At 43.6% G+C, this 21711-nt stretch overlaps 1 protein-coding gene across 2 annotated transcripts in view; it reads left to right on the top strand.

Annotated features, from left to right (window-relative positions):
* PITPNA (phosphatidylinositol transfer protein alpha) overlaps positions 1–21452 on the top strand; it is a 43378-nt gene extending 21926 nt beyond the window's left edge. Inside the window, exons 7-12 of one of the 2 annotated variants that reach the window (XM_038548466.1) lie at positions 322–405; positions 3116–3193; positions 3345–3455; positions 4282–4404; positions 17714–17781; positions 18791–21452. In XM_038548466.1, coding sequence (XP_038404394.1) covers positions 322–405; positions 3116–3193; positions 3345–3455; positions 4282–4404; positions 17714–17758 — 441 coding nt within the window. In that variant the 3' untranslated portion in view covers positions 17759–17781; positions 18791–21452. Of the gene's footprint in view, positions 1–321; positions 406–3115; positions 3194–3344; positions 3456–4281; positions 4405–10371; positions 10576–17713; positions 17782–18790 lie in introns of those variants that run through there. The other variant, XM_038548467.1, reaches the window with a different exon arrangement.
* Positions 21453–21711: the final 259 nt, after the last annotated feature.

The raw sequence follows: 21711 nt of genomic DNA, 5'->3' as shown, positions 1-21711 counted from the left end.
TGTATATCTACTTAAAACCCTTCCTCCCAAAAAAAAAAAAACAAAAAAAACCCTTCCTCCCATTCCTTTGTTTTGTTCTGTTTTTAATATTTTATTTACTTATTCATGAGAGATACAGGGAGAGAGAGAGAGGCAGAGACACAGGCAGAGGGAGTAGCAGGCTCCAGGCCCCTCCCATTCCTTTGGATAACTTTGTTATTCTTTACTGGTAGGAATCTCACATCTATGGCTATGGAAATAACTGTTCCTGGGTGTTGATTCTGGATAAAGGGTGCTTTGTAGCTGACAAAAACTACACAGTGGTCCTCCTTGTTTCTGCAGGTGCATAAACTGGAGCCTGAGGCATGGAAACACGTGGAAGCCATATATATAGACATTGCAGATCGAAGCCAAGTACTTAGCAAGGTAGGAACTATTTAGCAGGGTGGGCTGCCTTTGAGATGCAGAAATAACTTCTAAGTGTCAGAGAAACCAAGGAACCATACCCAACTTGGCTCAAAGGGAAGTTCTCTCTTGGCTGTTGTTTGTTTTATTTTTTATTTTTTATTTTTATTTTTTTGTTTTATTTTTTAAATTAGAATTAAGAATTCTCTTAATTCTTGGGGATTCTACCGGGAAGATAGTGGCCTGGTTTGGCTCTGGAAACTACTACTAGACATTGTAGGTTCTTTTTTTTTTAAAAAAAGATTTTATTTATTTATGAGAGACACAGAGAGAGGCAGAGACAGGCAGAGGGAGAAGCAGGCCCCATGTAGGGAGCCTGACGTGGGACTTGATCCAGGGTCTCCAGGATCACACCCCTGGCTGAAGGCGGTGCTAAACCGCTGAGCCACCCAGGCTGCCCCGACATTGTAGGTTCTGAGGATAATTTGCTCAGCTGAAATGACACTTGATCTGAAACTAGTTCTCAAATTCATTTTTCCAACCCAGTAATTAAAAAACATTTATTGCCTGCCTGTTATGTTCGGAAGACTGTGTTCTATGGGTTCCAGCCGAATAGATGAAAAGACAGATGCCTTACCCTCAAGAAGTTAGTGGTGGGGGCAGCCCCGGTGGCGCAGCGGTTTAGTGCCACCTGCAGCCTGGGGTGTGATCCTGGAGACCTGGGATCGAGTCCCACGTCGGGCTCTTTGCATGGAGCCTGATTCTCCCTCTGCCTGTGTCTCTGCCTCTCTCTCTGTGTCTCTCGTGAATAAATAAATAAAATCTTTAAAAAAAAAAAAAAGAAGTTAGTGGTGGCTTCTCAGAGTATAGCAGCATACGCCTAGGAAAGGACCACTGCTCTAGACCATAAACTTGGAAAGAGCAGGGACGTGGTCTGTCCTGCTCAGTGCTGTTCTCCCAGGAAGGATTTCTTTAGGGAAGGAAAAGTTAGGTTGCTGCTCATTCAGTACTCTTCCTATTTGACAGAGACCTGTTGGGATCAGGGCAGAGGAATTTGGCTCTCTCTGGGGAGTGTTTGCTCTCCACATCCCAGGGGTATGATCCCTCTTTCCTGGAGCCACTCGCTCTTGTGCTTCAGATATTTTGGTTTGTGTATTTCCAAAAAGATATGAAAAACATCTTGTGCTTTCCTTGTCTAATATCTTCATTTCCACCCTCAAAAGTTAGTGGATATTTCAAAAAGCTTTTTATTGAAGTATAGCATAAAGCGAAGTGAATATATCTAAGTATAGAGCATGGTGGATTTCCTCAAACTGAACATAGTCATATGTCTCAAATAGAAATGCTAACAAAGGGGATCCCTGGGTGGCACAGAGGTTTGGCGCCTGCCTTTGGCCCAGGGCGCCATCCTGGAGACCCGGGATCGAGTCCCACGTCGGGCTCCCGGTGCATGGAGCCTGCTTCTCCCTCTGCCTATGTCTCTGCCTCTCTCTCTCTCTCTCTCTGTGACTATCATAAATAAATTAAAAAAAAAAAAAAAAAAAAAAAGAAATGCTAGCAAAGAGTATGACTCTGAGTATTTTGTCAAGTCTAGTTATTTTATGTGAGTGGAGAGAAGCAGAAGTGGGGAAGATTTAACTAATTTATTTGTTTTTATTTAAGTATAGTTGACAGGGATCCCTGGGTGGCGCAGCGGTTTAGCGCCTGCCTTTGGCCCAGGGCGCGATCCTGGAGACCCGGGATCGAATCCCACGTCGGGCTCCCGGTGCATGGAGCCTGCTTCTCCCTCTGCCTGTGTCTCTGACTCTCTCTCTCTCATTCTGTGTGACTATCATAAATAAATAAAAAATAAAATAAAATTAAAAAAAAAATAAGTATAGTTGACATAAAAGGTTTATTTTTTAAGTACACATAAATCTTCTTAGCTTTGGGAAATACTTTATGACTTGTGTGTATGAGTGTGGGTGGGTGGGTGAGTGTGATGTGTTTTTTTCACTATTTTTGTTAAGTAGATATAGTAAGTTTGCTTTTCCTAAGCCCATATTAGTGCAGAAGAACAACCAAATATTAAACTTTTATTATGATTAATTCACCCACAGCATTGATTGCATTATAAATGAGTGAAATAAGGCTGACAGTAGTACATAAGAAAATAGGTTCTATACATTGGACATTTCCAGTAATGATTTTATTAAAACAAGTCAATTAAAAAAAAAAAAAAAAAGCCAGAGGGAGATTGGATAAGATTTCAGGCTTGACAGCCAGTTCTCATCCGGTTGTCATCTGGGGTCATGTTTTAGAATCACCTACAGAGGTTTAAAAAATCTGTGCTGCCCTTACCTGCAGATATTCTCACTCGCTGAGTTTTAGATGGAGTGGCCTAGAAATCTGTATTTTGAAAAAGCTTTCCCTAGTCATTTGAATGCTTATCCCAGGTTGAAAATCTCTGTCTTAAACAGTGGAAATACGTGCATGCTCGGACAGTCTGGTGACACTTTCATAGGTGTCAAATTGAAAACAAACCGTGGCAGAGAAAAATCACATAGCTCTCCCCTGAGGCAAATGTAAACAGTTCTATATCTTGTTTATGACATTTTCCCATATTTTCTTTATACCAGCAGCTTTAAGACTGGTATGAAGTGTACTCTGATGGAAAAATCTAATCTCGGTCTCCCTCCTTCTCTCCTTCTCTCCCTTCCTCCCCCAACTCCAATTCTACAACTTCTCTCAGGACTACAAGGCCGAGGAAGACCCAGCAAAATTTAAATCTATCAAAACTGGCCGAGGACCCTTGGGCCCAAATTGGAAGGTGCAGTTCACACCCTCACCACCAGGGGACAGGGCATAGCATGGGCAGACCTCTTCCCAGGGTGGAGGGGAATGGCTAGGGTAGGCTAAGGGAGAGCCAGAGGTTGGCCCTCTTAGTTACCTGTCTGCCTATATGTGTATCTCTAATACAGCAAGAACTTGTAAATCAGAAAGACTGCCCATACATGTGTGCATACAAACTGGTTACTGTCAAGTTCAAGTGGTGGGGCCTGCAGAACAAAGTGGAAAACTTTATACATAAGGTAAGTGACCAGGGTGAGACCTTCCCCCGTGTGTGTGTGTGTGTGTGTGTGTGTGTGTGTGTGTTGGGAGGGAGGGGATTTTGCCCAACAAGAGAAGATCGTACAACCCGTGTGACTTGTGTCCTACTGTGGCTGACATCAGAATATTTCAGTCTGATTTCCCAGACCCCCACTTCCCCTTTCACTTAACTATCCTACTGCTTAATGCTGTCTATCCAGGGGTACCACATGTGACAGGGAAGGAAACTGAAGCCAAAAAAAAGGAAACAGGAAGGGGCTTGCTATGACTGAACTGCAGATGAAACTTAGTCTTTCTCTCTTCTTAAAACCAAAGCAAGAGGCCCTGTGAGCCAAATTTTCCAGTGCCCTGAATCCCTGAACTGGACAGACCCAAGGCATTTTTATAGCTTTTTCTTTGATGACAGCCTCCCTCTTGAGCCATCTTTCATGGCTGCTTGCCAGTTTTAACATGGCCTCAGGCTCCAGAGACAAGAGGGAAAGTTGGCACAGTTGTTTCTGGGCCTTGGCTGAACTATGAGCTCATGGGCTGCCTGTCTGGGGAGGATTTGGGGCACAGGGGCCTAGCTGTGAGGTAGGCACCCATCCTCTCCAGGGGGTTCCCTCCTTCTTGAAGTGATACATGTTGTCGCATGAGGGCAAAAGTCACTGACTTTTGGGACTTGAGGGCTCATCCATAGAAGCCAGCTAGCACCTCTCCTCACCCCTTTAAGAAAGTGGGGTTATTGACATGGAGATCATGGGAGGGGAGCTGCAACAGTGACCTCTACCTTCTGGGTTCTAACTAGGTTCCCTCCTTTTTTTGTAGCAAGAAAGGCGTCTATTTACAAACTTCCACAGGCAGCTGTTCTGTTGGCTCGATAAGTGGGTTGACCTGACTATGGACGATATCCGAAGGATGGAAGAAGAGACGAAGAGACAGCTGGATGAGGTGAGTGGGCTCCTGGAGGAGACTGGGCTCCTGGGCTCAACTCAGTAAATCCATGAAGGAGATTGTTGTGTGGGGCAGTTCATGAGGGCACCGCCTGTGGCTCTGGGAACATATCACTGTCCATGTGAATGAGGTCTAGTGCCAGGTAGTGTAGAACTATAAGGAAGAAAACTGCTGGTGCTCCTGAATTTGCAGTCTAGCTGAGGTCTTAGCATATTCAGAGAGACAAATATGGCAGTGTGTGCTGCATGCCAAATGAGTAATTGCTGCAGTGGTTCTTCGGAACTGGTGGGGTGGGGGGAGTCCCGCTGGGCTGCAGGATTGGAGGTAACCCTGGTAGGAGGCCGGCTGGCCCAATTCATGAGTACCATGCATGTCACCCACAGAGGACAGCAACAGCATTCACACAATTAACTACTCTATAAGGTTGTTTTGAGCTATTTTTAGAGTTTGGAGCCTTGGCTCTTTTGGGGGAAGGGAGAGTTTGGCATGGATCCAAGGAGGAGGGCTGTCTGCTTCATGGGAGTTGAAGGCCTAACACTTCTGCCTCATTTGGGTATGTTTCTCTGCGAGGCTCACTCTGAGGAGATCTTTAGTAAATAAGGTTCAAATACTTACTGTGTGTGAGGGCACCATTCTAAGGACTTTTTCATACACCATCTCCCATGATCCTCACTGTCATTGCCACCCTCAAATGAAGAGGTAGAGGCTCTGAGAGTCCCAACTCCGTGTCCAAGGTCATATAGCCTGCAGGTGCTACAGTCAGGGTAAGAGCCATAGCTCTAAATCACTTGGCTTCTTTTCCTCCCTTAAATGCCATTTGGGGCCCTCTTGCCCTCCCAGGGCTAAAAATAAGGCAGAAAGCTCTATTTCATAACTGCCACCCATTTCTCCCTCATTGTCCTGGTGGGGTTGGCCTTGGAGCCAGATGTCAGGCAGACAGTGCTTTGCGCAGCCTTGCCTAGCTCCCCAGCAGTGCCTCCGATGAGACCCAGGCCTGAGTGACCGTGGTGCCCCCACCTCACTGTGCGGGGCTTGGGCCAGGAGTTCTTCCTTCCTTAGTTCCTGTTGAAGACAGATGTGCTGGTTAGTCATCCAGCTACATTTGGCAGGGAAGTGGCAGGATTTTGGACACAATTCCTGATTCTTCTGCCAGGTATCTTGAAGAAGTGGTAATTTTTAATGTCTAGGACTCTGATGTTTCTAACTGTGTAAGAGAGAGGCCTAGGTGTTATGGTCACCCCTGTCCTGGCCCCCAAAAGAGGGAAAAAAGTTACCAAACAAAGTTGTGTAGAGACTTTGGGGTTTACCCTGAAGCCTCAGCCACCCACTGTCTGACCAAGGCCAGCCTAAAGTAATCAGGATTCATGGAAGCGGTTACAGATAGCCTCTCTATCTTTGGGTACAATTTGAATTCCTGGAGCTGGAAAAACTCCCCAGAGGAGCTACTGGATCTGCCTCCCTCAGGCCCAAAGTTTGGGAGCCCTCACCAGTAGGGAGGTCTTTTTTAACCCCCTGCCTCTCTCTGCATGTTTCTCCATTCTGTGGAGAATTGTGCCAAAAACCTAGAAGACCACTGTCCTCCAGGAAAACTGCAAATGCAGGAAACCCACTTTAGAATTGGAATTTTAGGGATCCCTGGGTGGCGCAGCGGTTTAGCGCCTGCCTTTGGCCCAGGGCGCGATCCTGGAGACCCGGGATCGAATCCCACTTCGGACTCCCGGTGCATGGAGCCTGCTTCTCCCTCTGCCTATGTCTCTGCCTCTCTCTCTCTCTCTCTCTATCATAAATAAAATAAAATAAAATAAAAAAAGAATTGGAATTTTAAATAGTTTGCAGTGGAAGAGAAAGCAAAACCAAGTTTGTGTCATTGAGGGACATCTTTTGACCCCATTAGCGGCTGTACTGGACCTTTGTGTGCTAACTATACCTCTGACTTAGTTGTCTTTTGGTTTTTTTTCCTCCTTCTAAAAGTCTTTCTATCAAAGTTTTATTTTTATAGTTTTATTTTTAATTAAAAAAAAAAAACACTTTCTTGGAGTATGACTGACATATAGAAAGCTGCACAGGGGGATCCCTGGGTGGTGCAGCGGTTTGGCGCCTGCCTTTGGCCCAGGGCGCAATCCTGGAGGCCTGGGATCGAATCCCACGTCGGGCTCCCGGTGCATGGAGCCTGCTTCTCCCTCTGCCTGTGTCTCTGCCTCTCTCTCTCTCTTTCTCTCTGTGACTATCATAAATAAATTTTTTAAAAAAATGTTAAAAAAAAAAAGAAAGCTGCACAGGGATGCTTGGGAGGCTCAGGCAGGTAAGCATCAGACTCTCAGTTTAGGCTCTCAGGTCATGATCTCTGGGTCATGGGATCAAGCCCGACATCTGGCTCTGTGCTCAACGGGGAGTCTGCTTGTCCCTTTCCCTTTCCCTCTGTCCCTGCCTCTGCTTGTGCTCTCTTTCTCTCTCTCTCAAACAAATAAAATCTTAAAAAACAAAAAACAGGGCAGCCTGGGTGGCTCAGCAGTTTAGCAATGCCTTCGGCCCAGGGCATGATCCTGAATCCCAGGATCGAGTCCCATGTCGGGCTCCCTGCATGGAGCCTGCTTTTCCCTCTGCCTATGTCTCAGACTCTCTCTCTCTCTCTCTCTCTCTGTGTCTCTCTCTTTTTCCTTCTTCCTATGTCTCTGCCTCTCTCTTTCTCTGTGTCTCTCATGAATAAATAAAATCTTTAAAAGAAAAATAAAGAAAGAAAAAAGAAAACTGTGCTTATTTATTTTAGAGAGTGTGTGTGTGAGCAGGGTTGGGGGCTGGCAGAAGGAGAGGGAGAGAGAGAAAATCTTAAGCAGGCTCCATGCTCAGTGAGGAACCTGATGCAGAACTGAATCTAACTACTCTGAGATCGTCACCTGAGCCGAAGCCAGAAGTTGGACGCTTAACCAACTGAACCACCCAGGCGCCCTGTGCACATATTTAAGTATACATCTTAATGAGTTTCAGATAAGTATACACCTGTGAGATCATCATGACAATCATTGCCATAAACAAAAACATTACCTCCAGAAGTATTTTTATAGTTTTCAAACTTAGACGATATCCCAGCTTGCAAGGAAGAAGCTGTCCTCCTCTGCCCTGTGCCTGGAGTCCCCCTACCCCAAAAGTAGCCCCTTGCAGTTCTCATAATTGTTTCTTTTGTTAATTACCCCTGTATTTCCAAAGAATATACTTAGGTGCTTAATTCTTCAGTTCTCCACTTTAGATATTAATGGTAGACTTATCATATGGAAGATTTAATTCCTATACCCCACCTACCACTCACATTCTCTTTTCTTTTCTCCAGTATCACAATTTGGGTTAATTTATTATTTAGTGTTATATTATGACAACTTTGTCATTCTTTTCCCCAACTGAGCGCTTAAGTCTGCTCCTGATATTCCTTCCTTTCTTGGAAAACTCTTTGATTTTTTAAGAAGTTAGCCTGAAACTAATATTACACTGTATGTTAACTAACTGGAATTTAAATAAAAACTTGGGAAGGGGCAGCCCCAGTGGCGCAGCGGTTTAGCGCCTCCTGCAGCCCAGGGCGTGATCCTGGAGACCCGAGATCGAGTCCCAAGTTGGGCTCCCTGCATGGAGCCCGCTTCTCCCTCTGCCTGTGTCTCTGCCTCTCTCTCTCTGAATGAATAAATAAATCTTAAAAAAAAAACAAAAAAATAAAAATAAAAAATAAAAAAAAAATTAAAACTTGGGAAAAGGGGATCCCTGGGTGGCTCACTGGTTTAGCGCCTGCCTTCAGCCCAGGGCGTGATTCTGGAGTCCCGTGATTGAGTCCCGCATCGGGCTCCCTGCATGGAGCCTACTTCTCCCTCTGCCTGTGTCTCTGCCTCTCTCTCTCTCTGTGTGTCTCTTATGAATAAATAAATAAATAAATAAATAAATAAATAAATAAATAAATAGGGAAAAAATAAGCTAAGAAGTTACTAATTGTCTCCTTCCCTTTTGTTAGCTTAGTTTTATGTACCTCTGTCCTTAAGTTTTGTTTTTGAGTCTTTACATCAGTGATCCAGTCTGGTTGGTGTGTGATGCACGCTGTGTAATAATGCGAGTGATGTAGTCCAACCTCATTGATTTTGCTTCCTCTCAGTTCTAAAAACTAAGGTTCTAAATGTCCCCCTAGTTTTTTTAAAAAATATTTTATTTATTTATGGGAGAGAGTGCACAAGCGTGGGTGGGGAGGAGCAGAGGGAGAGGGAGAAGCAGGGTCCCCATTGAGCACAGAGCCCAACAGGGGGCCTGAGCTGAAATCCAGAGCCAGCCGCTCAACTGACTGAGCCACCCAGGTGCCCCAAGGTCTCCTCAGTTTTAGAAAATGTTTTATATTGCAATTTCTCTCTCTTTTTGTCATAATTTCCTCCCCTTTGTTTTCTTTGTCCTTTTTCTGGAATTTTTATTAGGAGTTAGAAGTCAGACCTCATGAATTGACTTAGTTATGGTTTCTTTCCTTTTTTGTCTGCTTTTTTTTTTTTTTTTTTTAAGATTTTATTTTATGTATTCATGAGAGACACAGAGAGAGGGGCACAAACACAGGCAGAGGGAGAAGCAGGCTCCATGCAGGGAGCCCGATGTGGGACCCAATCCCTGGTCTCTAGGATCAGGCCCTGGGCTGAAGGAGGCGCTAAACTGCTGAGTCACCTGGGCTGCCCTTGTCTGCTTTTTGGAAGATACTTTCCAATGTTAACTTCTCTCTCATCTATTGAATTTCAAAACATTTTATGTATTTGTTTAGTCTTTAATAATTTTGTTTTCTTTGGGTTTTTTTTTTTTTAAGATTTTATTTATTTATTTGAGAGAGAAATAGAGAGCATGAGCATGGGGAGAGGAAGAAGCAGATTCCCTGCTGAGCAGAGAGCCTGACATGGGGCTCAATCCCAGGTCCCTGAGATCATGACCTAAGCTGAAGGCAGACACTTAACCTAATGCTCCACCCAGGTGCCTCAGCCAAACTTCTTTATTCTCACTTTCAAATAAGTCCCCTGTTTTCAGCTCCTCCTGCCCTCCCACCCTCTAAGATACTTGATGCTTCCAGTTCCCGAGGCTTTGGAGAACCTGCAGCACAAATAGGTCTGTCCTTCGCTCCCCTCCTCACAAGCACTTAAGTCCTGCTGCTCTGCAAATTAGTCACTACTCATCCGTCCACATTTCATCTTCCAGAATGTTGCTACCCTCTCTTATCTGCTGTTGTCTCCTCTGTTCTTGTTGTCTTTGTGTTTTTACATCTTTCGCTTATTCCTTTATTATCATTGTAGTAGGGTTTAGGGGAGGAATAGCAATAAATGCGTGTTAAAATCTGTCATGATTAACTATAAATTTGCAATCAGAATTATGACCCTTATTTTTTTATTAATGCATAGTAATCTAGCGTGGGTGGATTTTTTTGTGTGTGAATTATGACTATAAGGTCACAGTCACCACTACTATAACTCTAGTCCCTTTGGGAAGGTGGGCTCACCATTCTTGGATGAGGCTCAAGGATTTGAGAAACAAGAGATCAAGAGATTAGTCCTTTGCCCTAAAAAGAAAAATGTCAGGAAATGTGTGCCTGTAGGAGAGCAGTGTCTGTTCATCTGTCTCTCTCCCTTCTTCCCTTTTTCTCCCTCTCCTTTGCTCTTGCTCTCTTAAGAGACTCATAATCTCAAAGTTGGGAAGAAGGCACCTTAAAGGTCACTTAGTCCAATTGCATGTCCAGTGTTTGAGTCCTCTCTGCAGCTTCCCCTCCAGCTTGTGCTTGATCACCTCCTCTAATGGGGAACTCACTATCTATTGAACATGGTAGTAATAAAAATATTTTTATTACTAATAGAAGCCAATATCGTATTGAGGTTTTACTGTACCCCTGTTGTGTGTGGTCAGCATTTTCTATGAATTATGTCATCAAATCATCATGTCAGCCTGTGCTGTAATATTATTTTCATTTTATAGATAAGAGAAACTGAGGCTCCAAGAAGCTGAGGATACCTTCTAGTTCAGTGAACAAGTGCCTCCTGGGCCTTTGGCCACTAACGCTATAGATAATGACCCTGGGATAAAACTCATGATTTACTGGCCTCTAGAACATTTGCTTAAAAACACCAGAGATACATGTGTCAGAGTACATGAATAAAATTCTGCAGCATTTTCTTCCCAGCCTTCCCTTGTGGAGCTTCCTTCTCATCCCTGTTGGCTCCATGATTCCTCTGGTCCTTCCATAGCCCATTCCTTCGGGATGTAGCTGAGAGGCTGCATGACCCCCTTGCTCTGCTGGCCAACCTTGGGGGCTGTCTCTGAGCCTCCTTGTCATCAGTCTCCCTGTCCATATGCTTGCATGTCAGTGTGCCTGTCTTTCCTCATCTCCTGAATCTTGATATAGAAGTCCCTTGCTCCATCCTATGGCTTTCTGACAGATGGATGATGTATCACCACCATTGTTAGATTTTGAGTCTCAAACTCTGAACTGGTTACCCAGAGACTGTGTAAGTGTCCCTGTGCTATGAAATGCCTGGAAGGACACTATTCCCCAAAGTTTCCAGTTTGTGATTGGGGTAGATAGAAGTTTGGAGAATTAAGCTGATAAAGAGAAACCACTCAGTGCCAGGCCACAGGAGAGCAGAGAGTGAGATTCCAGTAGCACATGCAGAGGGCAGAGCTAGCTCAGTCTCTTGAGGCTGAGGGATCCCTGTATTTGGAGGGTGATGTTGTTTTGTGGATTCTAAATTCTCCTTCATCTGCTCAACAGTGACTAACCCCAGGGCAGATCACCTGGAACATTAGCCAACGCCTTGAAATATGGAAGTAACTTTATTTTCTTTTTAGGTACAGTATCATTTTTCAATATTAAGGTAATATATAAACATTAAACTTTTTTTTTTTTTTTTTTTTTTTTTAGTAGTGAAAAGCAGAAAGAAATCACTTGTACTCTGAGTGTTTAAAACAACCTCTAGGGGCACCTGGGTTGCTCAGACGGTTGAGCGTCTGACTCTTGGCATTCAACTCAGGTTTCGTGGTCTCAGGGTCATGGGATTGAGCCCCAGCATCAGGCTCTTTGTTCAACACAGTCTGCTTGAGATTCTGTCCCTCTGCTTCTGCCTCTCCCCCTACTTGATGGTGCACACGCGTTCTCTCTCTCTCAAATAAAATACATAAATAAAACCTTTAAAGACAAGCTCTAAAACATTTTTAAGTCTTTCTACACACTTTTATTTTACTTAGTTATGGTCATACTATATGGGCCAAATGTATATCCTACTTTTTCCTCTAAACAAATATATAAGATCATAACAAATACAAAGTTTCCCACTGAAAGAGTTTCTTCAGATACATGTTTCTGACTACAGTATACATATTGCTCTGTATTCTTTCATTGCCCTATAATGGATTTTCCTTCATGTTTCCAGGTGCTCACTGCTACAAATAATGCTGTAATGAAAATTTTTGTGCACTCAGTTTTTGGGATTACTATTTGGATTTGGATTAAGATTATTTCCTTAGAATAAATTCCTACAAGTGGAATTAGAGAATTTAAGACTCTTATTATTTATTACCAAATTTCTTTTCCAAAGGGCTTTTTAAGGAGGTTCTAAAAACAATTCTGCATGTGACTCATATCTGTTCCTTCAGGAATGTTTGGTCTGTGGTTGCTTTTCAGTGCCTTAAACTGATTTTTTTTTTACTAGCTTTATTTTTTTTTGAACTTTTTATTTTGAAATGATTGTAAGATTTACATGGAATTATAAGAAATAATGCACAGAGATCCACTTCTCCCAATGGCAAACATATTGCTAAACTAACAGCATCATTACCGGGATAATGACATTGATACTTTTACTAGGTGTTTTTTTTTTTTTTTTTTTTTTAAGATTTTATTTATTTATTTGTGAGAGACAGAGATAAGCAGAGACATAGGCAGAGGGAGAAGCAGGCCTCCTGTGGGGAACCCGATGTGGGACTCAGTCCCAGGACCCTGGGATCATGCCCTGAACTGAAGGCTGATGCTCAACCGCTGAGCCACCCAGGTGCCCCACTAGTTTGTTTTTGTTTTTGTTTTAATCAAAGGACTATTTCATACTTAATAATAAAAACAATGTTCGAAAGCTATAGAAAAATAGGGGCACTTGGCTGGCTTATTTACTAGAGCATGCAACTCTTGATCTTGGGGTTGTGAGTTTGAGCTCCATGTTGGGTGTAGAGATTTCTTTAAAAACAATAAAATATTTTTAAAAAAATAAACAAAATCCTTAAAAAATATATAGAAAAGCAAAAAAATGGAAGTCCATGTAAATAAATAAAACTAGTTGAATAAAAGTCCCTTTCTTCCAACCCCTGGCCTTATTCCCTAGAGAAAATCAGCAAAAAACAAACAAACCAAGATTAGAGTTTCTATTTTCATATTCCTTGACTATATGTATATACATAGCCTGCAGTAGCTTGATCTGAGGAACAAACATCAGATAAAATCTCATGGTGTCATATAGGCCCCAGGAAATAGGAAATAAGCATTCTTAGAATATTTCATGATAAGAATGAAATAATGTATTTTTATTTCAGTGGCAACCTCTGAAGTGACCTTGTCTCTGTGAGTAGGGGAAGCTATTAGCTTCCCTGATAGGAAGTTGTATCTTAAGCAGTAGCAAACGGGACCTGGCTTTGGGCTAGTAAATTAAAACAAGGCAGTAAGCTTTTATAGTATACATGGATCTGGTTGAGGCCCAAGGAGCTTTGCTTCCCTATATTAAATCTCAGCTTCTCTGAAATTAAAAGTTTATGTGAATGGTCATTTTTCTCTATGATATTTTTTAAAATGTATTTATTTATTCACTCATTCATGAGAGACACAGAGAAAGAGGCAGAGATACAGGCAGAGGGAGAAGCGGGCTCCCTATAGGGAGCCTGAGGCAGGACTCAATCCCAGGACCCTGGAATCACGCCCTGAGCCAAAGGCAGATGCTCAACAACTGAGCCACCCGGGCATCCCTGTGAATGGTTCATTAACAAGCAAACATTTAATGAGCACATTTTTGTATTTTAAAAAAAATATATTTTGAGCCTAGATACAGAAACAACCTAAGTGTCCATCAATAGATAAATGGATAAAGAAGATGGGGTGTGTGTTATGGTGTATCAGCCATAAAAAAGAATGAAATCTTATACTATGACAGTATGGATGGACCCTAAAAGGTGTGATACTAAGTGAAATAAGTCAGAAAAAGACAAATACCATATAATCTCACTTATATCTGAAATCTAAAAGACAAAACAAATGAACAAACAAATGAGAAACAGAAACAGACTCATAAATACAGAGAACAAACTGGTGGTTCTCAGAGAGGAGGTGGGAAAGGGGTGGGTGAAATAAGTGAAGGGGATTACGATGTATGAACTTTCAGTTATATAAAAAAAAAAAAAGCACCAGGGATGCCTGGATGGCTCAGTGGTTAAGCATCTGCCTTCGGCTCAGGGTGTGATCCTGGAGTCCCGGGATCGAGTCCCACATCGGGCTCCCTGCAAGGAGCCTGCTTCTCCCTCTGCCTATGTCTCTGCCTCTCTTTCTCTGTGTCTCTCATGAATTGAAAAAAAAATAAAATCTTAAAAAAAAGTAAAACAAGTCACAGGATGAAAAGTACAGCTCAGGGAATAACAGTCAACAGTAGTGTAATAACTCTGTATGGTGACTGGATGCAACTACACTTATGTGGCGAGGATTTCCTAACGTTTCTAATTATCAAATCACTACATGTACATTGAAACTGACTTAATGTTGCACATCAGCTGTACTTCAATTTTTTTAAAATATTTTTTTAAATTTTTTATTTATTTATGATAGTCACACTGAGAGAGAGAGGCAGACACACAGGCAGAGAGAGAAGCAGGCTCCATGCATCGGGAGCCCGACGTGGGATTCGATCCCGGGTCTCCAAGATCGCGCCCTGGGCCAAAGGCAGGCGCCAAACCGCTGCACCACCCAGGGATCCCTGTACTTCAATTTTTTAAAAAAATTTCTTCTGAAAAGAATTTCAAACCTACAGAAAACAGGAATACAAAAATTCCTAGATACATCTTGGTCCAGAGATCCCATTCCCCTGAAGCAGAGGATAGAGCTCAAGAGCCCCACACTATACCCTTCAGTGTCTCAATCTGGCTCAATGCCTGTTTTCCTGGTGCTTGATGCTTTTGAAGGTTAAAGGCAAGTTATTCTGTAGAATGTCTTTCAGTTTGGGTTTGTCCAGTGATTCTGTGTGATTAGATCCAGTTTATATATGTTAGGCCAGAATGTTGCAGATATTTGGTATCCTTTCATTGTATTCCAGCGGTCTTTCTGTCCAGTTACTGGTGAGGTTACCTCTGCCCACCTGAGGCACAACAGAGTATCACAGGCTCATCTTTGTCTTTCCATGACAGAGCCCCAGGACCAGCTATATTTCTAAGGAGCCTTGGCTCCTTTCAATGAAGGATGCAAGGTGTATTCCTGACTGTTGGGGTGCTGCTGCTCCCAGGCCTTCTCATAGGCAGAGTTGGGGTACTTTTACATCTATGGTTATTTGTCCCTCTGTCTTGCATACTATGTTCACACAAATACTTCCAATTCCAACCTAGCATTACAAGGTAAATGTTTTGTCTTTTTAAAAATATGACAGTGCAGGGGGAGCCTGGCTGCCTCAGTTTGAGTGTGTGACTCTTGATCTCAGGGTTCTGAGTTTGAGTCCCACGTTGGGTATACACATTGCTTTCAAATAAAATATTTAAAATAAAGAGGGACCTGGGTGGTTCAGTGGTTGAACATCTGCCTTTGGCTCAGGTTGTGATCCCACGGTCCTGGGATTGAGTTCTGTATCAGGCTTCCCACAGGGAGCCTGCTTTTCCTTCTGCCTATGACTCTGCCTCTCTCTGTGCATCTCTCATGAATAAATAAATAAACTTTTAAAAATAAAAAATTTCTTTAAAAATAAAAAAATAAAGAAAAATAAAGAAAATTAAAATAGGACAATGCCTTTATCCTTAACAGATCTGTCACATTGAAAAATCTTGAATTTGTTAAACTCCTGTAAAGTAATATATTAATGGACATTAATTAATAACTGAAATTAGAGGAAAAATAAAAATCAAAAGTTATCATTCGTGGGGTGCCTAGCTGGCTCAATTGGAGGAACGTGCAACTCTTGATCTCAGGGTTGTGAGTTCGAGCCCCACATTGAGGGTAGAGATGACTTAGTGAATTTTTTAAAAACTTAAAGATATTCATGAAAGTGAGTTTAGATCTACAGGTGGAGCTAGGAATGAGCACATACTGGCTTGGTGTCAGCAAATAGACCTTCCTGTTGGACACAGTGGATCTTTGCTGGGGATGAGGAAAAGTGAGGCTTATAAGACTGATTTTATTGGGACACCTGGGTGGCTCAGCCGTTGAGTGTCTGCTTTGGCTCAGGGCGTGAACCTGAGGTCTGGGGATTGAATCCCACATTGGGCTCCCTGCAAGGAACCTGCTTCTCCCTCTGCCCTTGTCTCTGTCTTCTCTGTGTCTCTCATGAATATATAAATAAAATCTTAAAAAAAAAACAAAAACTGATTTTATGACTCAATGTCTGTCTGTCTCCTATAGATTCTGACCTATCAGATCTGAGGCCCAAGAATCTACAAGTAGCTTGGGCAATTATTTTGCTCAAGTAGGAAACTCTGGCCTAAAAGACCAAGCTAAGATATTTGATGTAATTCTGATAAAAGCTGTCAATAGGGAGAGAATATGGGAACCTCTGGGGAGGAGCAGGAGAATTTTTTTTTTTTTTTTTACCATGCCCAGGTTCCACACGGACTCACTGATTATAATAGTTGGGGGGGAAACAGGGAGTGTGAACAATGAACAGGAGTTTGAAATATGGCGGGAAGAGTATTTTGAAAATATTTCCTAGTGGAGAACTACTGCTTCTGAGGTAGAATCTCTGCAAAATGGGGAAATATTAAAGTTTTAGTGACCAAAACAGAACTCTGAGGAGGAAGGTGGCGTAGAAGTCCAGGTTCTTCAGAGCTTGTGGGACACACACATCCCCTCTGCTGCAGGATGTTGCAGAAACAGCACATAAACATGGCCTGAGTGCATACTCCATGCCAAGCACTCAGCTTTGCTAAGTACTCTCCACAAATATCTTTATTTAATCATCAACAACCACTTACATAGGTACTTTTATTGTCTCTGTTTTATTATTATACAGACTGAGGCTTAGAGTGCAGTGAAGTCACTTGCTCGGGTCACACACTTTGTCATGGCACCAGAATACAGTCCAGGGAGTTTGATTCCAGAGGTCATTCCCTGAGGTGCTTAAAATTTGTTGAATGAAGAAAGAAAGAAAGTCGAGCAGAAAAACTCATGCATAGTGACGAAATATCTAATGGGAAGTTAAAATACACATTATAGGCATTCTGCAAACAGAATGGAACTTTCAAATTGGAAAGGACTTGAGAGAGATCACTTCCACGGTATCCCCACAAGTTGTGTCCACTTTTGCTTGGAAGGTGCAGTTTACAGGGGCCACTCAGGGCTTCCAGAGAAGACCCCATCCTGTTTTCTAGCAGCCTCGCACTTCTGCTAAGCTGAGATCTACGCCCCCTGCACTTTCAGCCCCTTCCTTCTTGTGCCACCCTCTGCCCACCTGATTGACTGCGGAGCCTCTCAGTAGAGCCCAGGAAAGGGAATCGCTGTTCCTGCCGCCTGGACCACTTCTCCCCAATGCTCTCTCTGGAAAGCCACAGGACTTTCCCCCACTTCTTTGGGTCTCTACTCAACCTCAGTTATCAGAGAGGCTTTCTCCACAGCCCATTTCCCCAGGGTCATTCTCCATCTCAGCAGTCCTCAGCCCTACCTGACATATACTTGTTTGTTCTCCCCTGCTTCACCCCAGAGTGTTAAGCACCAGAAGGAGAGACCTGGTCTGTTTTGGTTCACTGCCAAATTCTCAGGCCTGAAGCAGTTTTGTGCAGTTCCTAGCACAAAAGAGTTGCTTCATAGGTATTTGTTGAATGAATGAATGAATGAATGAATGAAGAGAGGAGCTTAAGAGCCGCACCCCAGCACTGGGATGCAGGGAGAGGAACAGAAATCATGGACGGTGGAACCAGTGACATGGAGCTATAAATGGCATGGCTTTGGCTATGTGCAGAATTCTACTCTTCTGATTTGCTTTGTGCACAAAAAATGCTCCACCCTCTTTAAGGACTGAAGAGAAGGCAGAATGTATTTGTGTTGGAGTTCCATCAGCAGTGAGAGCCTTCAGTTTTTCCTGGTTTTTTTCTGTTCCAGATGAGACAAAAGGACCCAGTGAAAGGAATGACTGCGGATGACTAAAGGCACCCCTCCCCTTCTGCACTGTATGTACTGAATCTGTCCCTTTGCATCTCCTTTGACGTAAAAATTTGTTTGGGTCCTCAGGGCCTTAGCAACTCACTATGGAGTCAGGAAACTCGCTTCCTTCCTCGTCCTATCCTCCATTAATAGTGAGGACTGCCATACTAAACAGCTCTTAGGCTTCCATTGAAAGATGTTGTGACTATTAGAACATTTCAGGGACATGTGATTTTAGAATGAACTGCCCAGACACATAGACTCAGTGGTGAGAAGTGGGGCTGGGTTAGGGCAGTAGACACAGAACTGAAGCTTAACTGCAACTAATTCTTCCTCTCGTAACCAGAGCCATTTCAGGTTGAAGTTGGCATTCAGGGTACTCCCTATAGCCCTGTGCCAGAGCTAGTTCCTGGCTCCCAGCTGCCAGCATTCGCTGCCCTGCCCTTGGAAATTCTGCTGGCCAGACAGCTTTTCCTAGGGTTCATCATTGTGTCTCGTGCTTCACTGCCTTCCTCTTTAAAGCTCCTGATCCCGTACTAAGTAGGTATCCTCATCAGAGGCAGCGTCTTTCAGACATTGTTCCTGTTTCATGCTGCCACTCTTTTACAAGCCCCATCCTTCTCTTAGCTCTCAGTACCCTGCCTACCTCTAGGCTTGCTGGTATTCCAGCAGCTCACAGTGGGCTGGGTCATGGAATTAAAAACTTGGCCCTAATTCCTATTAAGCTCTGAGAGAAAATTTTTTTATCAAGTAAAATCTCGTGGTCCTCTAATACTAAGGAGCTGAGGAGGCCTGGGGTCCTACCGGCAGTAATGCAAACCTCGGCCCGCTCTCCTTGCCTCTTATGCTTGAGAAATTCTGGGAGATAAGGCAGAATTAACTGGATTGCTGCAATGCCACCGGCTTGGACCTTGTTTCCTCCCCTGACCCCCAAATGGCATCTTTCCGCCTTTTGAAATTCCTCCATCAATGATGATTTATAGTGTGTTTCTATTTTCCTCTGTTGCTTCCTTAATAATTGTATTTTTCTTCTAGTTTTGCAAGACAGTGGTCAACAGGAAGGCCCAGCAGCTCCACCCTCCCGAGTGACAGGCCATCTTCGGACGCAGCCTTTCTGTGCCCATTCTTCAGGCAACTTTCGATCCCTTACTGTAGCTAATTCTAGATGCCCTGTAATATTGTGAACAAATAGACCGTCTGGTATTATGAAGCCCATGTGTGCAGGAGCCTGCTCCTCTGAGATGTATGGCGTGTAGGTTGCTGTATTTACAGCTCCTCCCTCTCCAACCATTTTGTTCTCAACCCATTTCTGTGTGTCCCCCCACCCCCAGCACCCCTTCCTTTATTCCCAAGTGACATTTTTAGTCTTTCAAAATAGCTGCCTTTTGTGATGTGGTGATTTAAATGATTTAAGTTCATTTGTTTTCAACCTTGGGATAAACTGAGGTATTTTGCTTCATGGACAGATCTTTGCAATTTTGAGTGCTCACCTGGGGAGAGATGAGTTAGAAATACAGTTTTTTCCTCCAGTTCCACAGAACAGCAGTGTGGCTTCATAACTCTGATCTCTGCTCTCAGTAACCCATTGTTAATGAGCCGTAGGCACCAAGGAGGTGCCTAGTACCCAGGGCCAGCCAGTCTGTTTTAAAAATTTAACAAATACAGATAACCCCTGCCCCAGGCATTGCATCTCTGGTCACTAGTCTTATGGAGACACCTGTGGTTTCTTGGCCCTCCTGTTGCCCACTCTGTCTGAACCTTGCAGAGTCCACAGTAGGCCTGGGTCAGTTCTCCATCTGGAGAGACCTGTCCAGTGTGGCCCTTAGAGTTGAGTCAGCCCCATATGTACTAATTAGTCTGCCCCTCCTCTCCCCCACCCACCACTGGAGGAGCTCTATATGTCCATGCTCCTCTTCCCTTTTGGGCTGGTGCTGTCACTCAGCAATAATCCTCTTTTCTGTGTGCTTTCTTAGATTCCTGTCCTCTGCCTTTGAGGCCGGTTAGGACACAAGGGTCCTGATCTTTTCATGCTGCACAAAATGAGCATGCAAAAAGCTTTTCCCCAGCAGAACATGTTCCCCTTGTCTCCAGTTGCTGGAAAGGAATTTGGGGATCAGGAACTCAGCTCATCCCACCCCCATGCTGAGTTCTGTCCTGGACAATCAAAAGTCAGAAGCAAGCAGCTATCATAGTCTAGAACTCTACCAAAGGAGGCCTGTGAAAAAGTCCAGACTCCAGGGGAGGTAGAAGCTACTCAGTGTTTCACAGTTGTGTACAAGTTGGCAGAACCCAAGTATGCCTTCCCAGCAGAAAAATCAGAGATAACTCCGGTGTCACCTGACATTTCCCAAGCCTTGTGAAGTATGTTAGCCCAGTGTGTTGTGATCCAAGCCCATTCTAGTCTTCGTGCAGTGGCTGGTTAAGAGACCAAATCTGTGTTGAGGGAGCGAGAAGTAGGATGGGACCATTTATCCTTATGTTGTTGTCAGTTTGTTTTGCCTTACTGATTTCTAAGTGCAATAAGGGAGTGTTTCATAGGATGGCACCTGTGGCATCCTAATGGATGCTTCCCTGTGACCCTCTTGGGGCAACAGTGGACAGACTCAGACCCCTCAGTGTGGTCATCTCCTACCTTCATTGAGTCCTCTTTGGGACTAGGAAATGTCCTGTTACACCTTCCTTCCAGTCTCCTCACCTTGCAGGGCCTATAGTAATGGATCTGGGGCAGTTCAGTTGGTTCTTAGGATTCCCAGCTGCTGGTAGCATCTATTTGGGAAAGTGAAGCATTCCTATTGGAGAAAAATGTAAATGTTTTCCTACAAGCTCTCTATTAGGTATAATTATATTTGTGCTTAAAGTGTTCCCTTCTTCATTCATCAACTAAGTTCAAAGGGGGATAACCTGGGAGAAATGAACTGTGATGTTCTAACCAGTTATGTGGTTTGAGGGTCAGCAAGTGTTAAGTCTCCTTGCTTCAGCTGTTCTCTGAGATCCACACATACCACTCCAACTCTGGTGGGGGCTTGCTTTTTATCTGGCTTTTCTCTGGCTTCTCCCATCTCCATCTGTTGCCCCAGTTTGAAAGCATCCACATGAGCAGAGCTAGAATTTCCTGAGGTCAGCTGGATCTGGGGCTCCAGCCCACAGGAACATAAGAAGGGGTATCCCTGGTCTCTTCTATCCCCACGGATAGTATTGCTGCTGAGCAACAGTGTTGGCTTCTTTTAAGTATCCCCCTTACCTTCTCACCCACATCCTGACTAGCACTGACTAGCACCCAGAGAGGTTTATGATGAAAGGCTCAACTCCAGGGGTAGTACTTGAGGTCGTGCTATGCCCCTTCAGACCAGCTGCTTCCATCAGATTTCCAGTGTCGGAGTCGCAGTTTGAAGCAGCAGCGCCTCTGTAAGGGGTAAGGAGGGGCGGTGCTGGGGTCTGGCCTTCTCTCACAGAGAGAGGTCAGGGACAGGGCCAGTATTGTGGGCATGTGTATATCTTCCCAAGTTCTCTTACAGTCCCTGCCGGGACTCCCTGACTTATTTTGGTTGGTTCCTAGTGCTACTTCTTTTACAAAATACACTTTGTAGAACTGATTAGATTACCTTGTTAATTTAATGTGAGTTCGTGCCTTTTTGTCTCAATCTTCCAAAACAGGTATATTGGGGGAAAAAGCAGTCTAATAAAATCCTAGACAGAGCTTTCTGGAGTCCAGCTTATTGGTGATGTCCTTATGTCCGTTTTACAACTTAGATATCCTCAAAGTCTTGCTGCTGTCCTCCATTTTACCAGAATTAGGAAAAAGTAGAACATATCTCCCCAAATTTTTTTACAGGTCAGTTTCTATAAATTAAAACATCCCCTTGTCGTTTTACTTATGCAGACATCCATATCTGAAAGGAATTCGGCCATTTTCTATTGGCAGATTTCCTTTTTGCTTTTGTCTCCCCTAGTCTTCA

This window comes from Canis lupus, chromosome 9 (genome assembly GCF_011100685.1).
Source record: "Canis lupus familiaris isolate Mischka breed German Shepherd chromosome 9, alternate assembly UU_Cfam_GSD_1.0, whole genome shotgun sequence".
NCBI lineage: Eukaryota > Metazoa > Chordata > Mammalia > Carnivora > Canidae > Canis > Canis lupus.
This window is presented reverse-complemented; position numbering and strand designations above follow the sequence as displayed.